The sequence below is a fragment of the Carica papaya genome, chromosome 8 (genome assembly GCF_054855325.1).
Source record: "Carica papaya isolate Zhongbai chromosome 8, ASM5485532v1, whole genome shotgun sequence".
In the NCBI taxonomy this organism is placed as follows: Eukaryota; Viridiplantae; Streptophyta; class Magnoliopsida; order Brassicales; family Caricaceae; genus Carica; species Carica papaya.
In genome coordinates, this window is record NC_142316.1 from 27,307,982 (window position 1) to 27,325,910 (window position 17,929).

The 17,929-nt window shown below is 36.3% G+C and overlaps 1 protein-coding gene across 4 annotated transcripts; it reads left to right on the plus strand.

Moving 5' to 3' along the window:
- The first annotated feature begins 7,817 nt into the window (after positions 1–7,817).
- Positions 7,818–16,663, plus strand: NAP7 (non-intrinsic ABC protein 7). Of its 4 annotated transcripts, none has more exons than XM_088209506.1 (7): positions 7,818–8,293; positions 8,618–8,668; positions 8,904–9,125; positions 13,512–13,634; positions 14,619–14,795; positions 15,628–15,733; positions 16,274–16,663. In XM_088209506.1, the coding sequence occupies exons 1-6, from the start codon at positions 7,961–7,963 to the stop codon at positions 15,712–15,714; spliced, it is 993 nt and encodes a 330-aa protein (XP_088065632.1). In that variant the 5' UTR covers positions 7,818–7,960; the 3' UTR covers positions 15,715–15,733; positions 16,274–16,663. The 4 variants fall into 4 exon arrangements, with proteins under 4 accessions (XP_088065632.1, XP_088065633.1, XP_088065634.1 ...); XM_088209507.1 differs by having other exon boundaries at positions 16,312–16,663; XM_088209508.1 differs by having other exon boundaries at positions 16,319–16,663.
- The last annotated feature ends 1,266 nt before the right edge of the window (positions 16,664–17,929 follow it).

A 17,929-nucleotide genomic window follows, 5' to 3' on the forward strand; every position in this document is an offset into this window, starting at 1 on the left:
AACTCACTGTCACCTGAAACACACACCATGTCCTGGAGTCTGAGCAACTCATTGACAGAAACTCTGAATTCTGAGTTAACTCTCTGTTTTGCATCATTCTTAAGGGTTATTAGGGTGGAATCAGCGGACTGAGCTTTCTTTGTTCTTTGGATTAACTCAGACTGAACAGTCAGGTGACCCAAACATGTGACTCTCTTCAGGTCCTAAAGTCATACCTGTTGTGCGGCCCCTATCTGCATATATTCTAAAACCATCAAATTGGCTAATATACCTGCACTTTTTCTGCTGAGTGCATTGCCTACCACGTTGCCCTTACTCGAATGGTACAAGATGTCACAATCATAGTCCTTAAGAAGTTCTATCCACATTCGCTAATGCATTTTGAGATCATTTTGAGTGAATATGTGTTTCAAACTCTTGTGATCAGTATAGATCTGAAAGGTCTCTCCATATAAATAATGGTGCCAAGTCTTCAAGACGTGTATGATTGCGGTAAGTTCTAAGTTTGAATGAGATAATTTTTCTCATGATTCTTTAATTGTCTGGACCCATAGGCTATGACCTTCTCATGCTGCATTAGAACACAACCCAGGTCTAGATAGGAGACATCACCGTAAACTGTATATCCCCCCGATCCACTCGGTAAGGCTAGCACAAGTGCAGCTGTCAGCCACTTCTTTAGTTCTGAAAAACTTCTTTCACATTCCTTATTCCACTCAAACTTGGCATTCTTCTTTGTGAGTCGGGTTAAGGGAGCAGCTAAACTAGAAAATCCTTCAATAAACCTGCGGTAATGGCCCATCATTCCAAGAAAGTTACGAATTTCTTTAACTGATGTCAATTTCTCCCAGCCGAGCATCGCTTCAACTTTTTCAGGATTCATTGATACTCCATCCTTTGATATGATATGTCCCAAGAAAGTGGTCTGCTCAACCCAAAATCCACACTTAATCAACTTTGCATATAGTTTCTTTCTTCTAAGAACCTGCAAAACCTGTGCTAGATGATGAGCATGTTCCCCTTTGCTTTTTGAATAAACTAGGATGTCATCGATGAACACGATAACAAATTGATCTAAGAATTGTCTGAAGACCATGTTCATCAGATCTATGAAGATGACTGGGGCGTTGGTTAGCCCAAATGGCATAACCAGAAACTCATAGTGTCCGTACCTTATTCGAAAGACTATTTTGGGAATGTCTTCTGTCATGATTTTCACTTGATGGTAACCTAAACGCAAGTCTATTTTGGAGAAGACCTATGCACCCTATGACTGATCAAAAGGGTCATCGATATTGGGGATGGGGTACTTGTTCTTGATCCTGACCCTGTTTTAAACCTCTGTAGTCGATACATAACCTTAGAGTCCCACATCTCTTTCTTACAAATATGACTACAATACTCCAAGAAGAGGCACGATGTCGGATGGACCAATTGCCCTGCCACTTCTTGACCTTCCTCAACTTCTCCATTTCTACATGACTCCTTCAGTAAGGAAAAATTGAGATAGGTTGTGTGTCAGATTGAAGGTCTATAGGGAACTCAACCTCCTTGTCCACTTGTAGTCTGAAAAATTCATCCAAAACACATTCGGGAGGTCTCAGACTATTGGGGTCTCTTGGATATGAATTTCGTTATTCGGTTTGCCTAGTTAGAGAAAACAATCGAGAAAAAAAGGTTATGTAGTAAGGAAATCACAATGAGGGGACAATATTCAAAACTTTTATTGGCTTGTAAATGACTATTCGTTAAGAGGCTTAAGTACAATTTTCCTGCGGAAATAATCTACGGTGGCACGATACGTCGCTAACCAGTTTATCCTTGAAAATACACTAGGGTCCCCCCATTTCAACCTCTATCAGGCCCATCATGGTGAAATCGTGTCTTGTGGAAGAAAGGCTGGATTGTGCTAGGGGTGGACTGGATGGCCTTGTGGTGGTAATGGATGACATGGAAGAGGCACCAGATTATAATGCGGTGGTACTGGGTGATGCAGTTGGGGTACTAGACCATACTGTGGTGGTGCCGAATGGTACTGTGGGGGTCCGAGTCACATTGTGAGATGTCAGATGATACATCGAAGGTGCAGGGTTGCATCGAGGTAGTATTAGATCCTCTCGTTGTAGGGATGGCTCATAATGTTGAAGAGGTGGAGGGTCAGATAGTTCCCTCCTTACTTCCCTGGCTCACTAAGTAAATATAAGTCTCCTTAAAATCTCGAAGAGCCAATTAACATCCTCTCGAAGCAACCTGTCTTGGGCTGCCCTATTCAATAAGAGGCCTCATCACCTCGTGTCTCCATACATCATGTTCCACAAAGAATGGTGGAGTGATAATTTATTATTTTCGGTGTTTCCTAAGGGTTTTGTATAAGGAAGGGTCCGAGGAACGCGACTCTGATACCAACTGTAACGGCCTCGAAAAATTTAAAAGGAAATGCATATAATAATTTGAGTATGAAAGCAAAATAAAGGTTAAGGTTAACATCCCTTACGCAATAATTTATAAGTACTAAACAAACATCACAGAATAAATTTTCTGAAAAAAATACGATAAATGAGAAAAATAAAAGAAACTATAAAGCATCTAGCATCTACTCGCAGTTTTTTTGTGGATCGGGCTCGGGAACCAGGTCCTCCTGATCTGAAATGGTTAAATAAGGAATGAGCTACAGTAGCCCAGTAAGGACATAACACTATATCACCGTCACAAAAGCAAAAGTTGGTAGAAAATCAAAACAACCAATACATTTATTTAAAATAAAACCATTTACCCTTTTTCTTACCATTGGAGAATTTATGGAAACAAATTATAGAAGCAATAATATCATACAGATCACAATTTCATGCATAATCAGTAACAAAGAACATATCATAAATTCGTATTCATTAACAATAAGTAATCATCATCGTTTCTCGTTTCACCAGCCTACTAGTATTCATGGGGATCCATAGGGGTGTCCCCGCTACACGTGAACCATTTTCCTTAACAATCTTAATTCTAGTGATGTCCCCATATTCTGTTCGGTATGAGCGCCAAGATATTAAACCTCAATACTCCGTCTCGTATGAGAGTGAAGCGGGCCGTCCTCATACCTTGTCCGGTATGAGTGCCAAATAACCGAGTCTTCATACCTCGTCCGGTATGAGACAACGTTCACGGTAGGGTTCCCTATGAACCCGGTCCGTCCACCATCTTCCAAGATATCTAGTGAGGCTGTCATCTTATCTATTTATCAGATCACATCCCATTGCTGTTTGTCCTTAGTCTCCGTCACCAAATCAAACATAAATACATAAACAAGTAACATGCATCCAACAATGCAATCATATCTTAGATTCCCAAAATCAAACAGTAGTTAAGTAAGACAGTAATACACGCATTTAAACCATACAATATATAAACCAGATATCATCATACTTTTAGACTGTACAATAAATCAACAGTAATCGACAGAAAATAATGTCCGATTTGGGCTCCATTAGCAATCCGTAATTAATCAAGCCCATCCATTTAATTTGTACAAAGGATCATATTATTATTTATTTGAACTTTATTTCCACGATAGGAAATAGGGTGAGAGGTTCTTACTTGATTTGACGCCGAAAATTAGATGGTTACTGCGCTTACGGGTGGTCCCTGGGTTCCTTGAATTTTCTTTCAGGAACTTAAACGCGCTTACGGTATCTATAAGTGTTCTAAATAAACCCAAAAATCAGTCCCAGGGCCTACTCGACCAATTTCAAAAATCCAGCACGGCGGCACCACCGCTCACGGCAGCGATCCGCCTCAGGTTGGCTGTTTTTGACCGAATTTAGTCAAACTTGCACCGGTTCCTTCGAGAAAATACACTTAGGGCCCTCGGTGGACGGAAAAAATATAGAAAACCAAAACTCACCGGCGGTGGGGCTCTCTGATGCGGCGGCTCCCCTCGGCTTACGTTGCAATTGTGTGTTTTGCTCCGGTCAACCTGTAGAGAAGGAAACGGTGATCACAACGGTGGAAAAATCACATCGAATGGTAATCGGGAAGGGCCTCATCGGAGACATTTTTTGAAACACCCCGCGGCGACGTTGCCGAGCTTTGGTAGCGTTTTCCAGTCAATTGGCCGGTTCTTTCACTCCGATTTGGCCATGAGTGGGTTTAAAATTGAATTTCATGTAAGAGGGAAAATTTTTATCTCGTTTGCTGGTCGGAAATTGCTCAGGTGCGGCGGCGGGTAACGGCAGTCGGCTCCCCAGCGGCTGGGCTGTCTTCTCCGGCGAGGGGCTCTGGCAGCTAGGGTTTGGGTTTGGGTGTGGATGGGGTTATTTATACCCATCTGCTTTTGATCTGGGTCATCCATCACTTTTAATCTGGACCATTCGATCACGATTAAATAGGTAGTGAATCTGGACCATTCATCATGATTCAATCTGAGCCGTTCGTGCGCAATTCAATCTGGGTCGTCCTTGCGCGATGCAATCTGGGCTGTCCTTGCGCGTTTTCAATCCGGGCCATCCGTGCGCACGGGAACGAATCTCAGTCGTTCGATCCACGCACATAGATCACCCACGTGGCTCCCCCCGCATGGCCTCCCGCGTCAGCGTCTCTGCCACCTGGCACGTCCTGGTTGGTCGGGGCTGCTAACCAGACAGCTGACATGGCGTAACTTTTCTAAATTACGTTTTGACCTTCGGTTTCTGATTTTTTTAAAAAAATACCCCTCAAAACCCAAAGTTTCACTCATTTTCCCCAAAATGAGTATACATATACTTTTCTCCGGCATTAGACCTATACTTAATTTACAATAAGTGGAAGTGGTAGAAATATTAGCATTGTTGCATGATTTGGAGTGCGCCATAAGCATGGGCATTAAGTGTAACAGCCCCGGAAATTTAGAATGGAATGTATATTAAAAATATCAAATGCGGAAGCGAAGTCAAAAATTCGATTAACATCCCTTACACTAAAACCAAAAAACGTGCTCACAATATAAAAGATCAAACTACCTAAAGGAGAAACTTGAAAGTAAAAGCTACAAATATGGCTATGGAGTCTTTAGGCGTCCCCTTCGTCGTCCTCCTGCGGAACTGGCTCGGGAACAAGGTCTTCCTGATCTGAAATGATTAAATAAGGAATGAGCTACACTAGCCCAGTAAAGACATCACGATATCTCACCGTCACGGAGGTAAAGGTGGGTAGAAAACACAAAAAGACCAATGGAGCATAATTTACAACAAAACCTTTTATCAATAATAAAACCTTTACTATTCACTTACCTCGGTGAAATTCATAAGTCAATATACGAAAACAATATCATCATCATCATCATCATCATGAAATCATATATAAACTGTATAACGTAATACTTATCAAGCCTTTCGTAATACAATCGTTACACAATATATTTTCCTCATTTACCAGCCCACTAGTATCCATGGGGATCCATAGGGGTCAGGCTACCCGTTAACCCTTAACACTTGAAATCATATTCCAGGGCCGTCCCCATACCCCGTCCGGTATGGGCGCCAAAACACATAAGATCTCCATACCCCGTCCGGTATGGGAGACCACAATCCCGGTAGGGTTCCCTACGGACCCGGTCCGTCCACCATCTCCCAAGATATCTAGTCAGGCTGACCACATTATACAATTACCCATTTACATAATCTTTCATTCTCTTTTTCCCTCAGTCAGCATTATCAATGCACATACAAACAAGCAAGACGATAATTTATGCCAAACAGACAACATACAGTATCAATATCCCAATCATTCAATCCATAATCAGTAAAATAGTAAAATATGCACACGGAACTATAAAATGAAAATATCAAACCTCATGCTGCATTTAAAACTGTAAAACAGGCCAAATAACAGTTAACCGATAAACACACTAGACTCGAGCTCCATTAGCGACCTTAAGCAATTTCATACATTCGTTGATTCATGAAATACCGTTTTATCATTTATTGAACTTTAAAACCATGATAGGAAATAGGGTGAGGGGTCCTTACTCGTTTCGGGGTCCGGACACGGCTTCACAGTGCGCTTGCAGGCTGTCCCTAATTTTCCCTAAATTTTTCCTAGGGAACTGAAACGCACTACTGGTACCTGCACGTGTTCCAAAAAATCCCAAATTAGGCCCAGGGCCCCTTTCAGCCAATATCGCAACTCTGGCACGGCGGCTCTGCCGTGCTCCGGCGACGGCGCCGCCGCTTGCGGCGGCGGTTCGCCTCGGGTTGGCCGTTTTCGGCCGTTTCCGACCGAATTCGGCCACACTCGCATTGGATCCTGCGATAAAACAACCCTACGGCCCTCGGGGGCCCGAAAATTTACGGAAAACTGAGGCTTACCGGGGGCGGTGCTCTCGGATGCGGCGGCTCTCTGGTGAAGTTCGTGTTTTGGTGATTCGGCTCCGATCAACCTGTAGAGAAAAGAATGGTGATCACGGTGATATAAAAATTGCACTAAACGGAGGCTGGGAAGGGCCTTATCGGAGGCAAAAACCGAGGAGGGACGCGGCAGCGCCGCTGGCTTTCGGTCGTTTGGCCGAGATTTTGGCTCCGATTTGGCCACTGGAGAAATCAGCTTGGAAAAACGAGTCGGGGGTATGAAATTTACCTCGATCGGCGGTCGGAAATCTCCCCGGTGCGGCGGCGGGTGGCGGCGGCCGGCTCTGGTTCGTCTTCTTCGGCGAGGGCAGGCGGCTAGGGTTTTGTGGTCTGGTGTGGGGGTTCTATTTATACCCTTTTGCCTTTTGATCTTAGCCGTCTATTTTGATTTAATCTGGGCCGTCCGTTTTTGATTAAATCTGGACCGTCCGTGCGCGCGATTGATCTGGACCGTCCGATCGCGCGCACGCGGATCGCCAACGTGGCCCGTCCCGGATCGACGTGGTCTTGCCATATGGCAGGTCCCGGTTGGCCGGGACTGCTGACTGGGTTTGCTGACATGGCTGCTGACGTGGCCCCCCCTTTTTTTTTTTCTCTTCTTCTTCAATTTCCCGAGCGCTACATTAAGGTTTTGTATGTTAAACGAGATTCATGAATTCTTCAAAATGTTATTTCCTCACCAAAAAAATGTTTGCCAGAATTGGTGTGTTAGTGGATAATGTTTTTTCTAGCATAAACATATATGACTACTTGTTGAGACTTTAGTTGTATTTGAGCCACTAGGTTGTTCTTTTTTTTTTTTTTTAATTTTGTTGTTTTAGTAAAAGTTTTTTTTACGTGATTAATTGATGTTTTATTCTCTTAAAGAATATTCAAAGATAAATTTAGAACTCTTTTACAACGAAAATATTAAAATTAAATTAACAATTAGAAAAAATGTGTAATAATTTAAAAATATAAGAGTTTATCTAATTTAAAAAATAAGAGGTTTTTGTTTATTATGAGTAAGCCCATGGGGGTTTTTCCTTTACTCAAATTTAAATAAAAATAAATTTTACTTTTAAGTCAATTTTATATTTAAATAATAAGCTTTATAGTTATATGTATCAAATATATCAATTAATATTTCAACATATAAAATAAGTTTGCCTATTCTAAGAAAAATAATGTTTCTAAATGATGTTAATGACTTAATTGTTAATAAACTTAATAATATTGATGATATTAATATTTATTAATATATTTAAGTAGTTTAAAATAAATTTATTGAGGGCATCATAATAATCAAATTTTAAATCAAGAGGAGTAGTATAACTTTTAAGATTTAGATTACGTTTAACACAAAACTTAAATTAAATATTAAAAAAAATAAATTTTTATTCTCTTTTTTCAATATAAATTTATATATTTATTAATTAAATAACACACAAACATTAATCATATAGTTCTGCAAAACTCCATTAGACGAAAGTTACAACTTCAATGAAATACTACCTTAAAGTTATCATCCTCACTGAAGATTGAACTTACAAGCTTTAACGCCGGAGCCACAATATCCTAATTCTCCTTCTCTGCTACTGGTAATGGCGGTACAACTTCATCGCGCCTACTGCATCCTTCCTGCACCACGTGTCGCTTTACCATCTCATCCCTCCTCATCATCTTCTTATTCGGGAATTCGAATTAGAGACTTACGCTCCAATTTCTCTGTCACTCGCCCTCACCGTTTCCGCTTCAGCTCGCGCGCGTCCGTCACCGCTTCTCTCTCCGCCGTTGATTCTCCAGACACTTCTCTTAGGGATGCCCATGATGCGGAGAAAGTACCCCTGCTCGAAGTGAAAGATTTGACTGCTGTGATTGCTGAGTCCAATCAGGAAATTCTCAAGGGCGTCAATCTTTTAATTTGCGAAGGAGAGGTGCGTATTCACTCTTGCTGATAATCGTTTGATTTGCGAAATTTACCGGTTACTCGTAGGTGCTCGTTTTACCAATTTCGTTGAGTAGATATATCGTTTCTTGGTATTTAGAACAAATGTCATTTAATTTAAGTGAACTGAGTTTATAAAATGTGTTTATTATCTGATCGTACTTATACTGGCCGGTTTCTATTGTTGTCTTGTAATTGGTGTGTTTCTTTTGCCCAGATGATATGATTATCAGGAGTTCCTCTGGATAATAAATATCTTCATTTCTTTGGTATTATGACCTCTTTAATGATGTTCTTGTTTGTTCACAACTAGGTTCATGCGGTGATGGGGAAGAATGGTTCTGGAAAGAGCACATTCTCAAAGGTTGGTTTCTTCTCACTTAACACATGTAACAATTCATTTTATTGCTCGTAGTGATGTTAACATCAATAAATCACCTAGCGTGGACCTCTAACCCTCAGTTGATAAGATTGTAAAGTAGTTTCTAAAGTTATATAATAAAACATTTATTTCAGAAAATTGGAATCAATTGCTCTCAAAACTTTCCTAGATCATTTTTTTTATATAGATGATTTCAATGGGGCCTTATCCTCTGTAGGTTCTTGTTGGCCATCCAGATTATGAAGTAACAGGAGGAAGTGTTGTTTTTAAAGGTCAGAACTTGCTTGACATGGAGCCCGAGGAAAGATCTCTTGCTGGTCTCTTCATGAGCTTCCAGTCCCCGGTTGAGATCCCTGGTGTTAGCAATATGGACTTCTTGAACATGGCCTATAATGCTAGGAGAAGAAAACTTGGTCAGCCAGAGCTTGGTCCTCTTGAGGTACATGATTTCCTACCATTTGTAAATAGTTTTCAAAATATTATGTTTTTTTCTTCAACCTAGTACTTAACTGTCAAATGGAACTTTCCTCCCCCCTATCCTTCAAATACAAACATGGCTAAGCATGGAATCGTTTACGTTGTCTTTTATTGGGTAAAACAATTGAATTTTTATTTAAAATAGGAGTCTGATGTTTACAAATCTATGTATATACACCATACCAAATATAGTAGTATCAAACTCAAAAATGAATTATTGATTCAAATGAACCTAATAAAAATTCATCCAACATGTTTAGAATGAAATTAATATTAGATTACAAATTATAATTAGGCTATATTACAGGAGCAAGTATTGTGTTTTGAGGTCCTTGCACATTGATGCACTAGGCCATATGGTTTTACTATGACTTTCTTCTAGAATTGTTGGATGTGATGTGAGTGAAGGTTAAGGTATTTGAGGAGTTCTACTTGAATGGAAAGATTGGTAATCATGTGAACTCTACTATAATTATTTTGGTTCCCAAGAACAGTTGGGTTGTTAAGGTTTTTAATTATCATCTTATTAGTCTATAAGATCATCCATCAAAGTGCATTCATTGAGATTTTGTGAAGTTTTTGATGAAACTATCTTGGTCCGCAAGAGTCCATTTCTTGGGGCCCAGATAAATTCTTGACGCTTCTATTATTGCTAACGAGGTTGTGGAGTACTAGAAGTTGAGAACTAAAAGTTTGGTATTCAAGTTGGATCTTTGAGAATTTAAAAAAAACTTATTAGTGGGTGATCTGGCGCTTCTTGGAGAAGATTATGGAGCAAAAATGCTTTGGTATGAGGTGGAGGGTTGGATTTTTAATTGTCTTTCATTCATGTCCTTTACTGTTTTGGTGAATGGAAAATTGAGATTGGTTTTAGGGCAAAGAGCTTGAACATAGGGAATCCTATCCCTTTTTCTTTTGAAAATTGTGGTAGATGTGTTGAGCCATATGTTATCTCATGGCATGTAAGAGATGTGATTTAGGTCCTTTATGTGAAACGAGACATGGTGCTTGTTTCTCACCTCTAGTTTATTGATGATACAGTCCTTTTTGTTTCCCATGATCATATGAAGTTATAGGGTTTGTGACACTTTTATACATGCTTGTGGTGTGCTCTCTTCAGCCTGTGAGGCATGGTTCTTGAGTTATTTAATCTGAGTTGGGCTATTACAGGTTTTTTGTGGCTCTGCTGCATCTGGGGTGATAAGTTCTAATAAAAAACTCATCTCTCTTATCCCCTTGCTACCATGTGGATCATCCAAGAGGAAAGGAATTCAAGGGCTTTTAAGGCTTAATATTTTCTTTTTGTAGAGTTGGGGATTCTTGGTTCTAGACCATGAATTTTTTATTCAAGGGTTATCCTATCATTAATGACAAAGATTTAGGGCATTTCATCAATATTTGACTGATTTATTATTGTTTTATACATGGGTGGCACCCTTGTGGCACTTTAACATATAAACTTTACCTTTTTCTTTCAAAACGAGTTTAGTTTATATCAGATCTATGTATAAGTTTCAAGAAGATTTGGTGAGGCGGGATGTTTTAGATGTCTATTTAGGAGGTCTTCTCAGATTGCTTCCTTTTGGTATCCAGTAGTATGCAAGATTTCTAAACGCCTTGAGTGTTGGAAAAATGCCTTTTCATGCCTTGGTGTTAGGTTCACTCTTATTCAGGTTTTTCTTTCTAGTGTTCCCCTTTATAATCACTATCTCTCTTTGTTCAAAGTTTCTAGGTGTGTAGTGGAGAGAGTATTGAGAGAGCGATGAGGAATTTCCTTTTGGATAGATCGAGTGCATCTATGAGGGACTACTTTCTGAGGTGGGAGAGCTGCTATTTGCATAAGAATGATGGAGGTCTCAATATTAAGAACCTTTCTTTAACATAAAAATCTGCATTTATTGGCTAATAGTAATGGCGGTTTCATTAGATCCTAATTCTTTGTGGCACGGGATAAGTACATGATTCCAATATAAGCTCTTTTCCCACTCATAGGAGCCCCTGAAAAGCTATTTCGAGGTTTTATGCTTCATTCTTTTTGCTCAATTTGAGAGTGGGTGATAGGTTCTCACCTTTGTTAATGGAATATATTCTTGCTTAGTTTGAGAGTGGGAAGACATCTAGTTTTATTTTTTTCAAAAATAAAAATTGTATATGTGTATTAATATTGTTGATAATTTGTTTCTCATTTTGTACAACTTATCCTTGAGTCACAGTAATTGTATGTCATTTTTTAAAAATTATTCTGAAGGCCATTGTTCACAGAATATGTTCTTTTTAAAAAATCACAATTATCGTGGAGGAGTTGATATAATTCATTCGATAAAACTCACCCTTTTTCTTGCTGTGACTCAGGGCCTTGATTGTAGAGTTTTATTTTAGAACTCTTCTGACATTTTTTTACCTGCAAGTCTTCCTTTGATTTCTTAGCTCATAATTCGTATATTCATAATGATGTTTCCAATAAGTGTTTTTGGAAGTTCATGTCCCTTATAAGATTAAAATCTTTGTTTGGATTACAATTCTGAATAGGCTGACTTGTAAAGATTTGCTCCAAGCTCACAGGTCAAGTTTTGCTATGTCCCCTGGGATGTGCATGATGTTCTTCAAAGCCATTGAATCTCACAGTCACCTATTCCTACATGGTGATATGGCTCAGAATCTTTGGTCTCGTTTATCTGGCACTATCGGTTTTTCTTGAGTTGCTCTTTTTTCTCTCCTGAGGGATTTTTCTTTACTCTCCTTACCACTGGTAGTAGGAAGGAGTTAAGGCTTTATGGTGAGACTGTCTTTGATGGTTGTGGGTTATCCAGTTGGAGAGGAATACCAAGATTTTCAGAGATCATGTCTCTCATTTTCTCCTTCATTGGGATAGGGTGTGTTCTTTTTGTGTCCCTTTCAGTTAAGGGGCATTGGTATTTAAATATTATTTATCTATTTTGTACAGAGAATGGTCAACCCTCTTCTTTTGAGCATGTCCATGTTTTCACCTTTTCTTTCTTGAGGGAGGGTAACTAGTCCTACGTGCTTGTACTTTTCTCTTTCTATCTAAAATACTCATTTAAAAAAAATCACCATTACTAGATTACTGAGTCAAGTTCTCTGGGAGCGATCGATATTTCTGGCCTTCTTATGGGCTTAGCCCATGAGTAACTTACTGATATCTTTATTTCTAGATATGTAGAAATTGGGGGTAATAATACACTATTCTTTTATTGGGTTTGGTTGTAACTAGGTTTTGGAGTTCTTCTACTAGAAGACTCCTGGAAACTATCTTATTCTTTGATATTTTAATTATCTTTTTGCTCTTAATACTATTTCTTTTAAATTACTTCTTAAAATTTTCCTAATGTTACATGTTGGAGTTTCCTATAAAAGTGTTCTTTTTGGATTTAGCTATTTGATAAGGATGTTAAATAGCTTGGTTCATTTAGATATTAAATTAATATTTCGTACAACTAAAAATATTATGATATTTCTTATTGAAAAGATAAAATATTATGATTGTTTTTTTCTATTTAACTAGCATAACATAATGCAATATATAATTAAAATAAAACTTAGAAATATTTGTTGGTTGCACCACAGTTGCAGTTTTAAATAGTTCAACAAAAACTAGAAAGATTCCTAATTTAGAATTGAACTTTATTTGCTGAAATATTTTGATTTCTTGGAGTTTTGGAGTTTAGGCTTGAATGAAGTAAATTTGTGTAACTTTTAAAAGAATTTTATGGTTTGTACTAATTGTTAGATTTTTGCACCTTAAATATTCATTTTAATTTTTTGGTTGATTCCGCAGCTATAACGGATAAATTATTTAAAAATAAAAGCTATAACGCATAAATTTTTATAGGGGTTACAAACTGAGAACAAAACCGAACTAAACTGGTTGAACCAATTTGACTGTTTTGTAATTTCTGTTTTGTGTTCAGTTTTGATTTTCAATTCAGGTTAAACTGGTCTGGTCGGTTTGGTTGAAGGGAACTGCACCTAGTACTTGGAGAGATTGAACAAATAACAGTTTTTTCTTACTTTTTGTTGTTTCTTTTATTAGGAAGTACAGTGTATTAAATGCTGGAAATATTTATCAAATGGGTTTTAATTGCTCTCTACTGATTTTGCTTTTCACTTCTGAAATTTTAATTGTTTTGATAAATGAAAAAGAGATGGATTCTTTTGACCGAACAAATCCAGCATTTGTGCTCGTATAACAGATATATTCTGGTGGTTCTAAAGAGTGAAGGATCTTATTCCTCGCTTACATTACTATGCTTTATGATGAACTTTGCCGAATAATTTAGTTGTGGTTCCATGCATTACCTTTCTAACTTGCATCATTTTTCTCTTGTAGTTTTATGCATATTTGTCTTCTAAACTCGAACTTGTGAATGTAAAGACCGACTTCCTCAACAGAAATGTAAATGAAGGATTTAGTGGTGGTGAAAGGAAGCGCAATGAAATTCTACAACTAGCGGTAAAGATATGATTCTTTTTTATTCACCATTCATTTATTCTTGATTGTAGTAACATCTTATTGCATAATGTAGTCTCTTTGTTACCGTATGCCTTCTGCTTGTAAATGTTTTAGAATTTTCTTTCACCGTCTTCGTCTTAAAATTTATGCAGTAAAGGAAGTTGAACATACTCGTATGATATGAGATTTGGAATCTTTTTCATAAAAAGAATGTTCTTGTTTGCTTTCATCAAGTCTAGTTGGTCTAGTATTTAAGGCATTGAAGATCATTTAGTATGATAAAAAGTATCCTTGCTTCTTTTGTTTTCATATAAACTGAAGTTAGAGCCAGCAGATTCTAGAATGTCAAAAAGTAGTGATTGGAGCCTTTTTATAGGGATGAAAATGGTTTTGTTTGGAGGACAAATTCGCACCGAACTGAAAGTTTTGGTTTCCAATCTTAGAATCCAAATTGAACCTAATCAGTATGTCAAAGAAACCCATGTAGTTCAGTTTGATTCAGTTTAATTTAATTGTAGCTAATTTTATGAACTTTAATTAGTATAATAGAGAATCTTAAACATTTTATAGTTATATCTTTTTTTATGTTTATTTGTGACCATATGAATTGTAAATGCTGATATTAAAAATAAGTATATAATAGATAAAATTAATATAATATATGATTCCTTATAAATATGTGAATACTATATATTCTATGTAACATTCAGTTTGATTCTGTTTCAAACTTTTAGAACCAAACCAAGGTGTTCAGTATTTTAGTTTTTGAAACAACTCGATTTACATTCAAACTAAACCAACCAAAACCAGATCGGTCAATTTGTTTTGATTTTCTAGTTTGTTTCAAATAATTTAAACCCTTACATCTTGTGGATTTTATTTGTTGGTGGCGTCGTACTAGCATGTGAAACTATTGATCATTACTTGAACTGTCTAAATCCTATTTTCTATTTCTTTTATTTTAATCTATTCTGTTTATTATAGGTTCTGGGGGCAGAGTTGGCTATATTGGATGAAATTGATTCTGGTTTAGATGTTGATGCACTTCAAGATGTAGCCAAAGCAGTAAATGGGCTTTTAACTCCAAAAAATTCTGTGCTGATGATCACTCACTATCAACGACTGTTGGATTTTATAAAACCAACATGTATCCATATAATGGTGAGTTATTTGCAAAACCCTGAAAAACTGACTGTATAGATGTGTGTCTTTCATATTTTCTTTATGGAAAAAGAAATCATTATAAAGAAGGAAAATAATATAAAGAATGAGGATAAAGTATCCTCCCAGAAAAAGGAAAAAAACCAAGGAAAACAGAACAGGGTCATATGGCTGATTTTAATATAAAGACAGCCTCCCGATTCCTCATAGCGCCTTGTAAGCCATAAGATGTCTTAAATAACTGATTTTGGATTTTATAAAACACAAAGAAGTACACATTAAATAATTTCTTTCAAATATAGTCTTAAATGTGTGCGCCTGTAAATTGGTTCCTGTGGTGTAATTTCATCTTTTCACCTCAGTTGTATATTTTCAATTCCTTCTATCTACAAGTGGGTTTTCTTTCAACATTGGATTCAGGATACATGACTTGGTTGGTATCATTAGTTCCTATAACTTCTACTCCCTTTGATATTAGATGTAACAAGCGCACATCTCAAGAACTATTTTCAATAAATTTGATGGTAAATAGAATACAAGTACAAACGTGCTACAGCACCAAGTTGGAATTTTCTTTGGATTTCAATATTGTTAGTATGCTTCCACATTAAATAGTCTCTTTATATATTAACGTTGTTTGGATGTCAATATTTTTTGTTCCTTTTTCTTTCTTTTATCGGGTTCTTTTTCCCTTTCTCCTTTGTACTTTATTTTGCATCTTTTTAATTTCTTTCTATTATTTTCTTATTCAGTGTATTCAAACATCTTCAAAACATGGTTAAATATTAGAGAATATGTACTTCTATTGAATTCTTTGCCATTGCCTTTATAGGAGGACGGAAGAATCATAAAAACAGGGGATATTTCCTTGGCAAATATTCTAGAGAAAGAAGGTTATAAAGCAATCACCGGCTCATAGTTGCAGAATATTGTTATTGGTACTTTATCTCTCTTCCATCCATGCAAATCTTCTATATTATTTCTGAATCAGGAAACAAAGAAACATCATTTTGAAACTCTAGCATCATTCAATTGTCAACCCAAAAATTGACTATGTCCAGTTTACCAATGAAGATATTATGGAGACATTTGACTTTCTTTTAACCTTAGGCTGGACATTTAACTATTTTCCTAATAGCTTTATAAAACCATTTGTTTAGTATGCCTCTTATGGGCGTGTGGATTAATCTCCAACCGAGAGTTTGAAGATAAAGAGAAATTTCTCAAAACAAAAGACAGGAGATGAAATAAAACGATAAGAGATGGTTAATGGTTACCCTTCTTTATTTGAGTGTTTTGGAAAGAAAGGATGGAGAGTTATCTTACCTCTTTGGTCTATTTAGAGGGAAAGAAGGACAATGATAGTTTATCATGCACTTGTTTTATTTTCGATTGATGCAAGGGAAGTTTTTGAATTACTGTAAACAAAAATAAGAATGAATCTTTTCACTCAAAATTATTGGGTTTATTTGATACAGATTTTTTAGTATAGTAATCTTCCACATCATGTATGAAGATTACAGGAGTACTTGGGATTTTATTTATTTGATGGCATGATGTTACTCAGAGGTCCTGCAAACCCAGGTTACCATGTTTTGCCTATGTCAAGACAACAATATCAGTAGTTAAAAGCCTAAGGCATGCATAACTGTGGAATTACGTCTTGGATGCATAATTTTATCATGTCTACTTATCACAAACTGTAGTAGTGCTGTACATCAGAAGCCAAACTTCATTGCTCTATTATGGTTCTCTATGATGACTGTTTTTTATACTCTTTTTTTTTTTTTTGTATTATTTTGTTCTTTTTCATTTTTGTAAGAATTGCAAGATGAAGAGATAATATGAGAAAGCACCTTTTCTTTTAAGCTGTTATTAATTTATACAGTGTAGTTTCAAATATTAGTATATAAATAATGTTTACCTTACACCTGAAAAAAAAAAAAAGAAATTGCATCATTGATATTAATCCTTGAGAGTTAATAGCATGCCAGGCCTCTTTTGTCTGTTTGGTTCTTGATTCTAATTTTTTTTTTTTTTTTTGGGGGTTGTTTTGTTCTTGTTAGAATATAGTTTTCAAAAGGCAAAAATCCTAGGTGTATTGACCTGCTTTCATTGTTGCTGTTAAGCCTTATTCTTTCAAGTAATAAGCACATGTTTAAGGCAAAGTGAATTGATCAAAAATCACAAAGTTAGGATGGTGGTTTTTGATATTGTCCTTTCAATGAACTCATTGGTTTAAAAAGAGAAACTCATGTTTTCTTATCCTACCACATGGAAGATCCTTCATGCTTATACATTAAAGGTTGCAGGTTTAAACTGTGCCATTCGGATTAGATGGTATCCTTTCGGATTAGATGGTACCCTTTCACTTTCACTTTCAATAACTTGGAGGTTGGATATTTTAGTTGCAAAAGATATATATATATACACACACACACACACACACACATTATGCTGAAAAAATATGTTTTAGTTGTAAAAAGGTTGCAGGCAGCTCTTACAGGCCACGTAGGAGGACATTGAATCAATTGATTGCATCAGCCGCTTAGAAATGGAATTTGTCTCTAATTTAAAAAAATAACAATTTTGTAGTGAAATTCATTAGAATGTAGTGGAAAACTCTTCAATATAAACATTGATAAAGTTACTTTTGGACAATTCTGAAATAATTGTAGAAATTTATTTTGATAGGTATGCTTAATTTAACATCATATGAAAAATATGTATGGAATTAAAATAATACATTATAAGGCCTTGATTATATATTTTTTTAAGTACATAATAAATAAATATAAATTAAATAAAATGTATAAATTTAATCATAATAAAATATTTTATCCGTATAAAAACATGATAAGTTAATTGATACATAATTCAATTTGATCACTACAATCCAATTAACGTATTAATGAATCAAGTTTTATACTAATATTGTAAATCGGCTAACATTAATCTATAAAATATTTATAAAATAGTGAGTTTTATATTTTTTTAATAAAATTTAAGATAATTTATTTCTTTTGTTAAATAAATTTTTTAAATTTGTAATATAGAAATAAATAAAAAATATCAAATAGATAACGAAATTTATAGAAGATAAGTACATTATCTTAATTAGTAATAGCCAATCA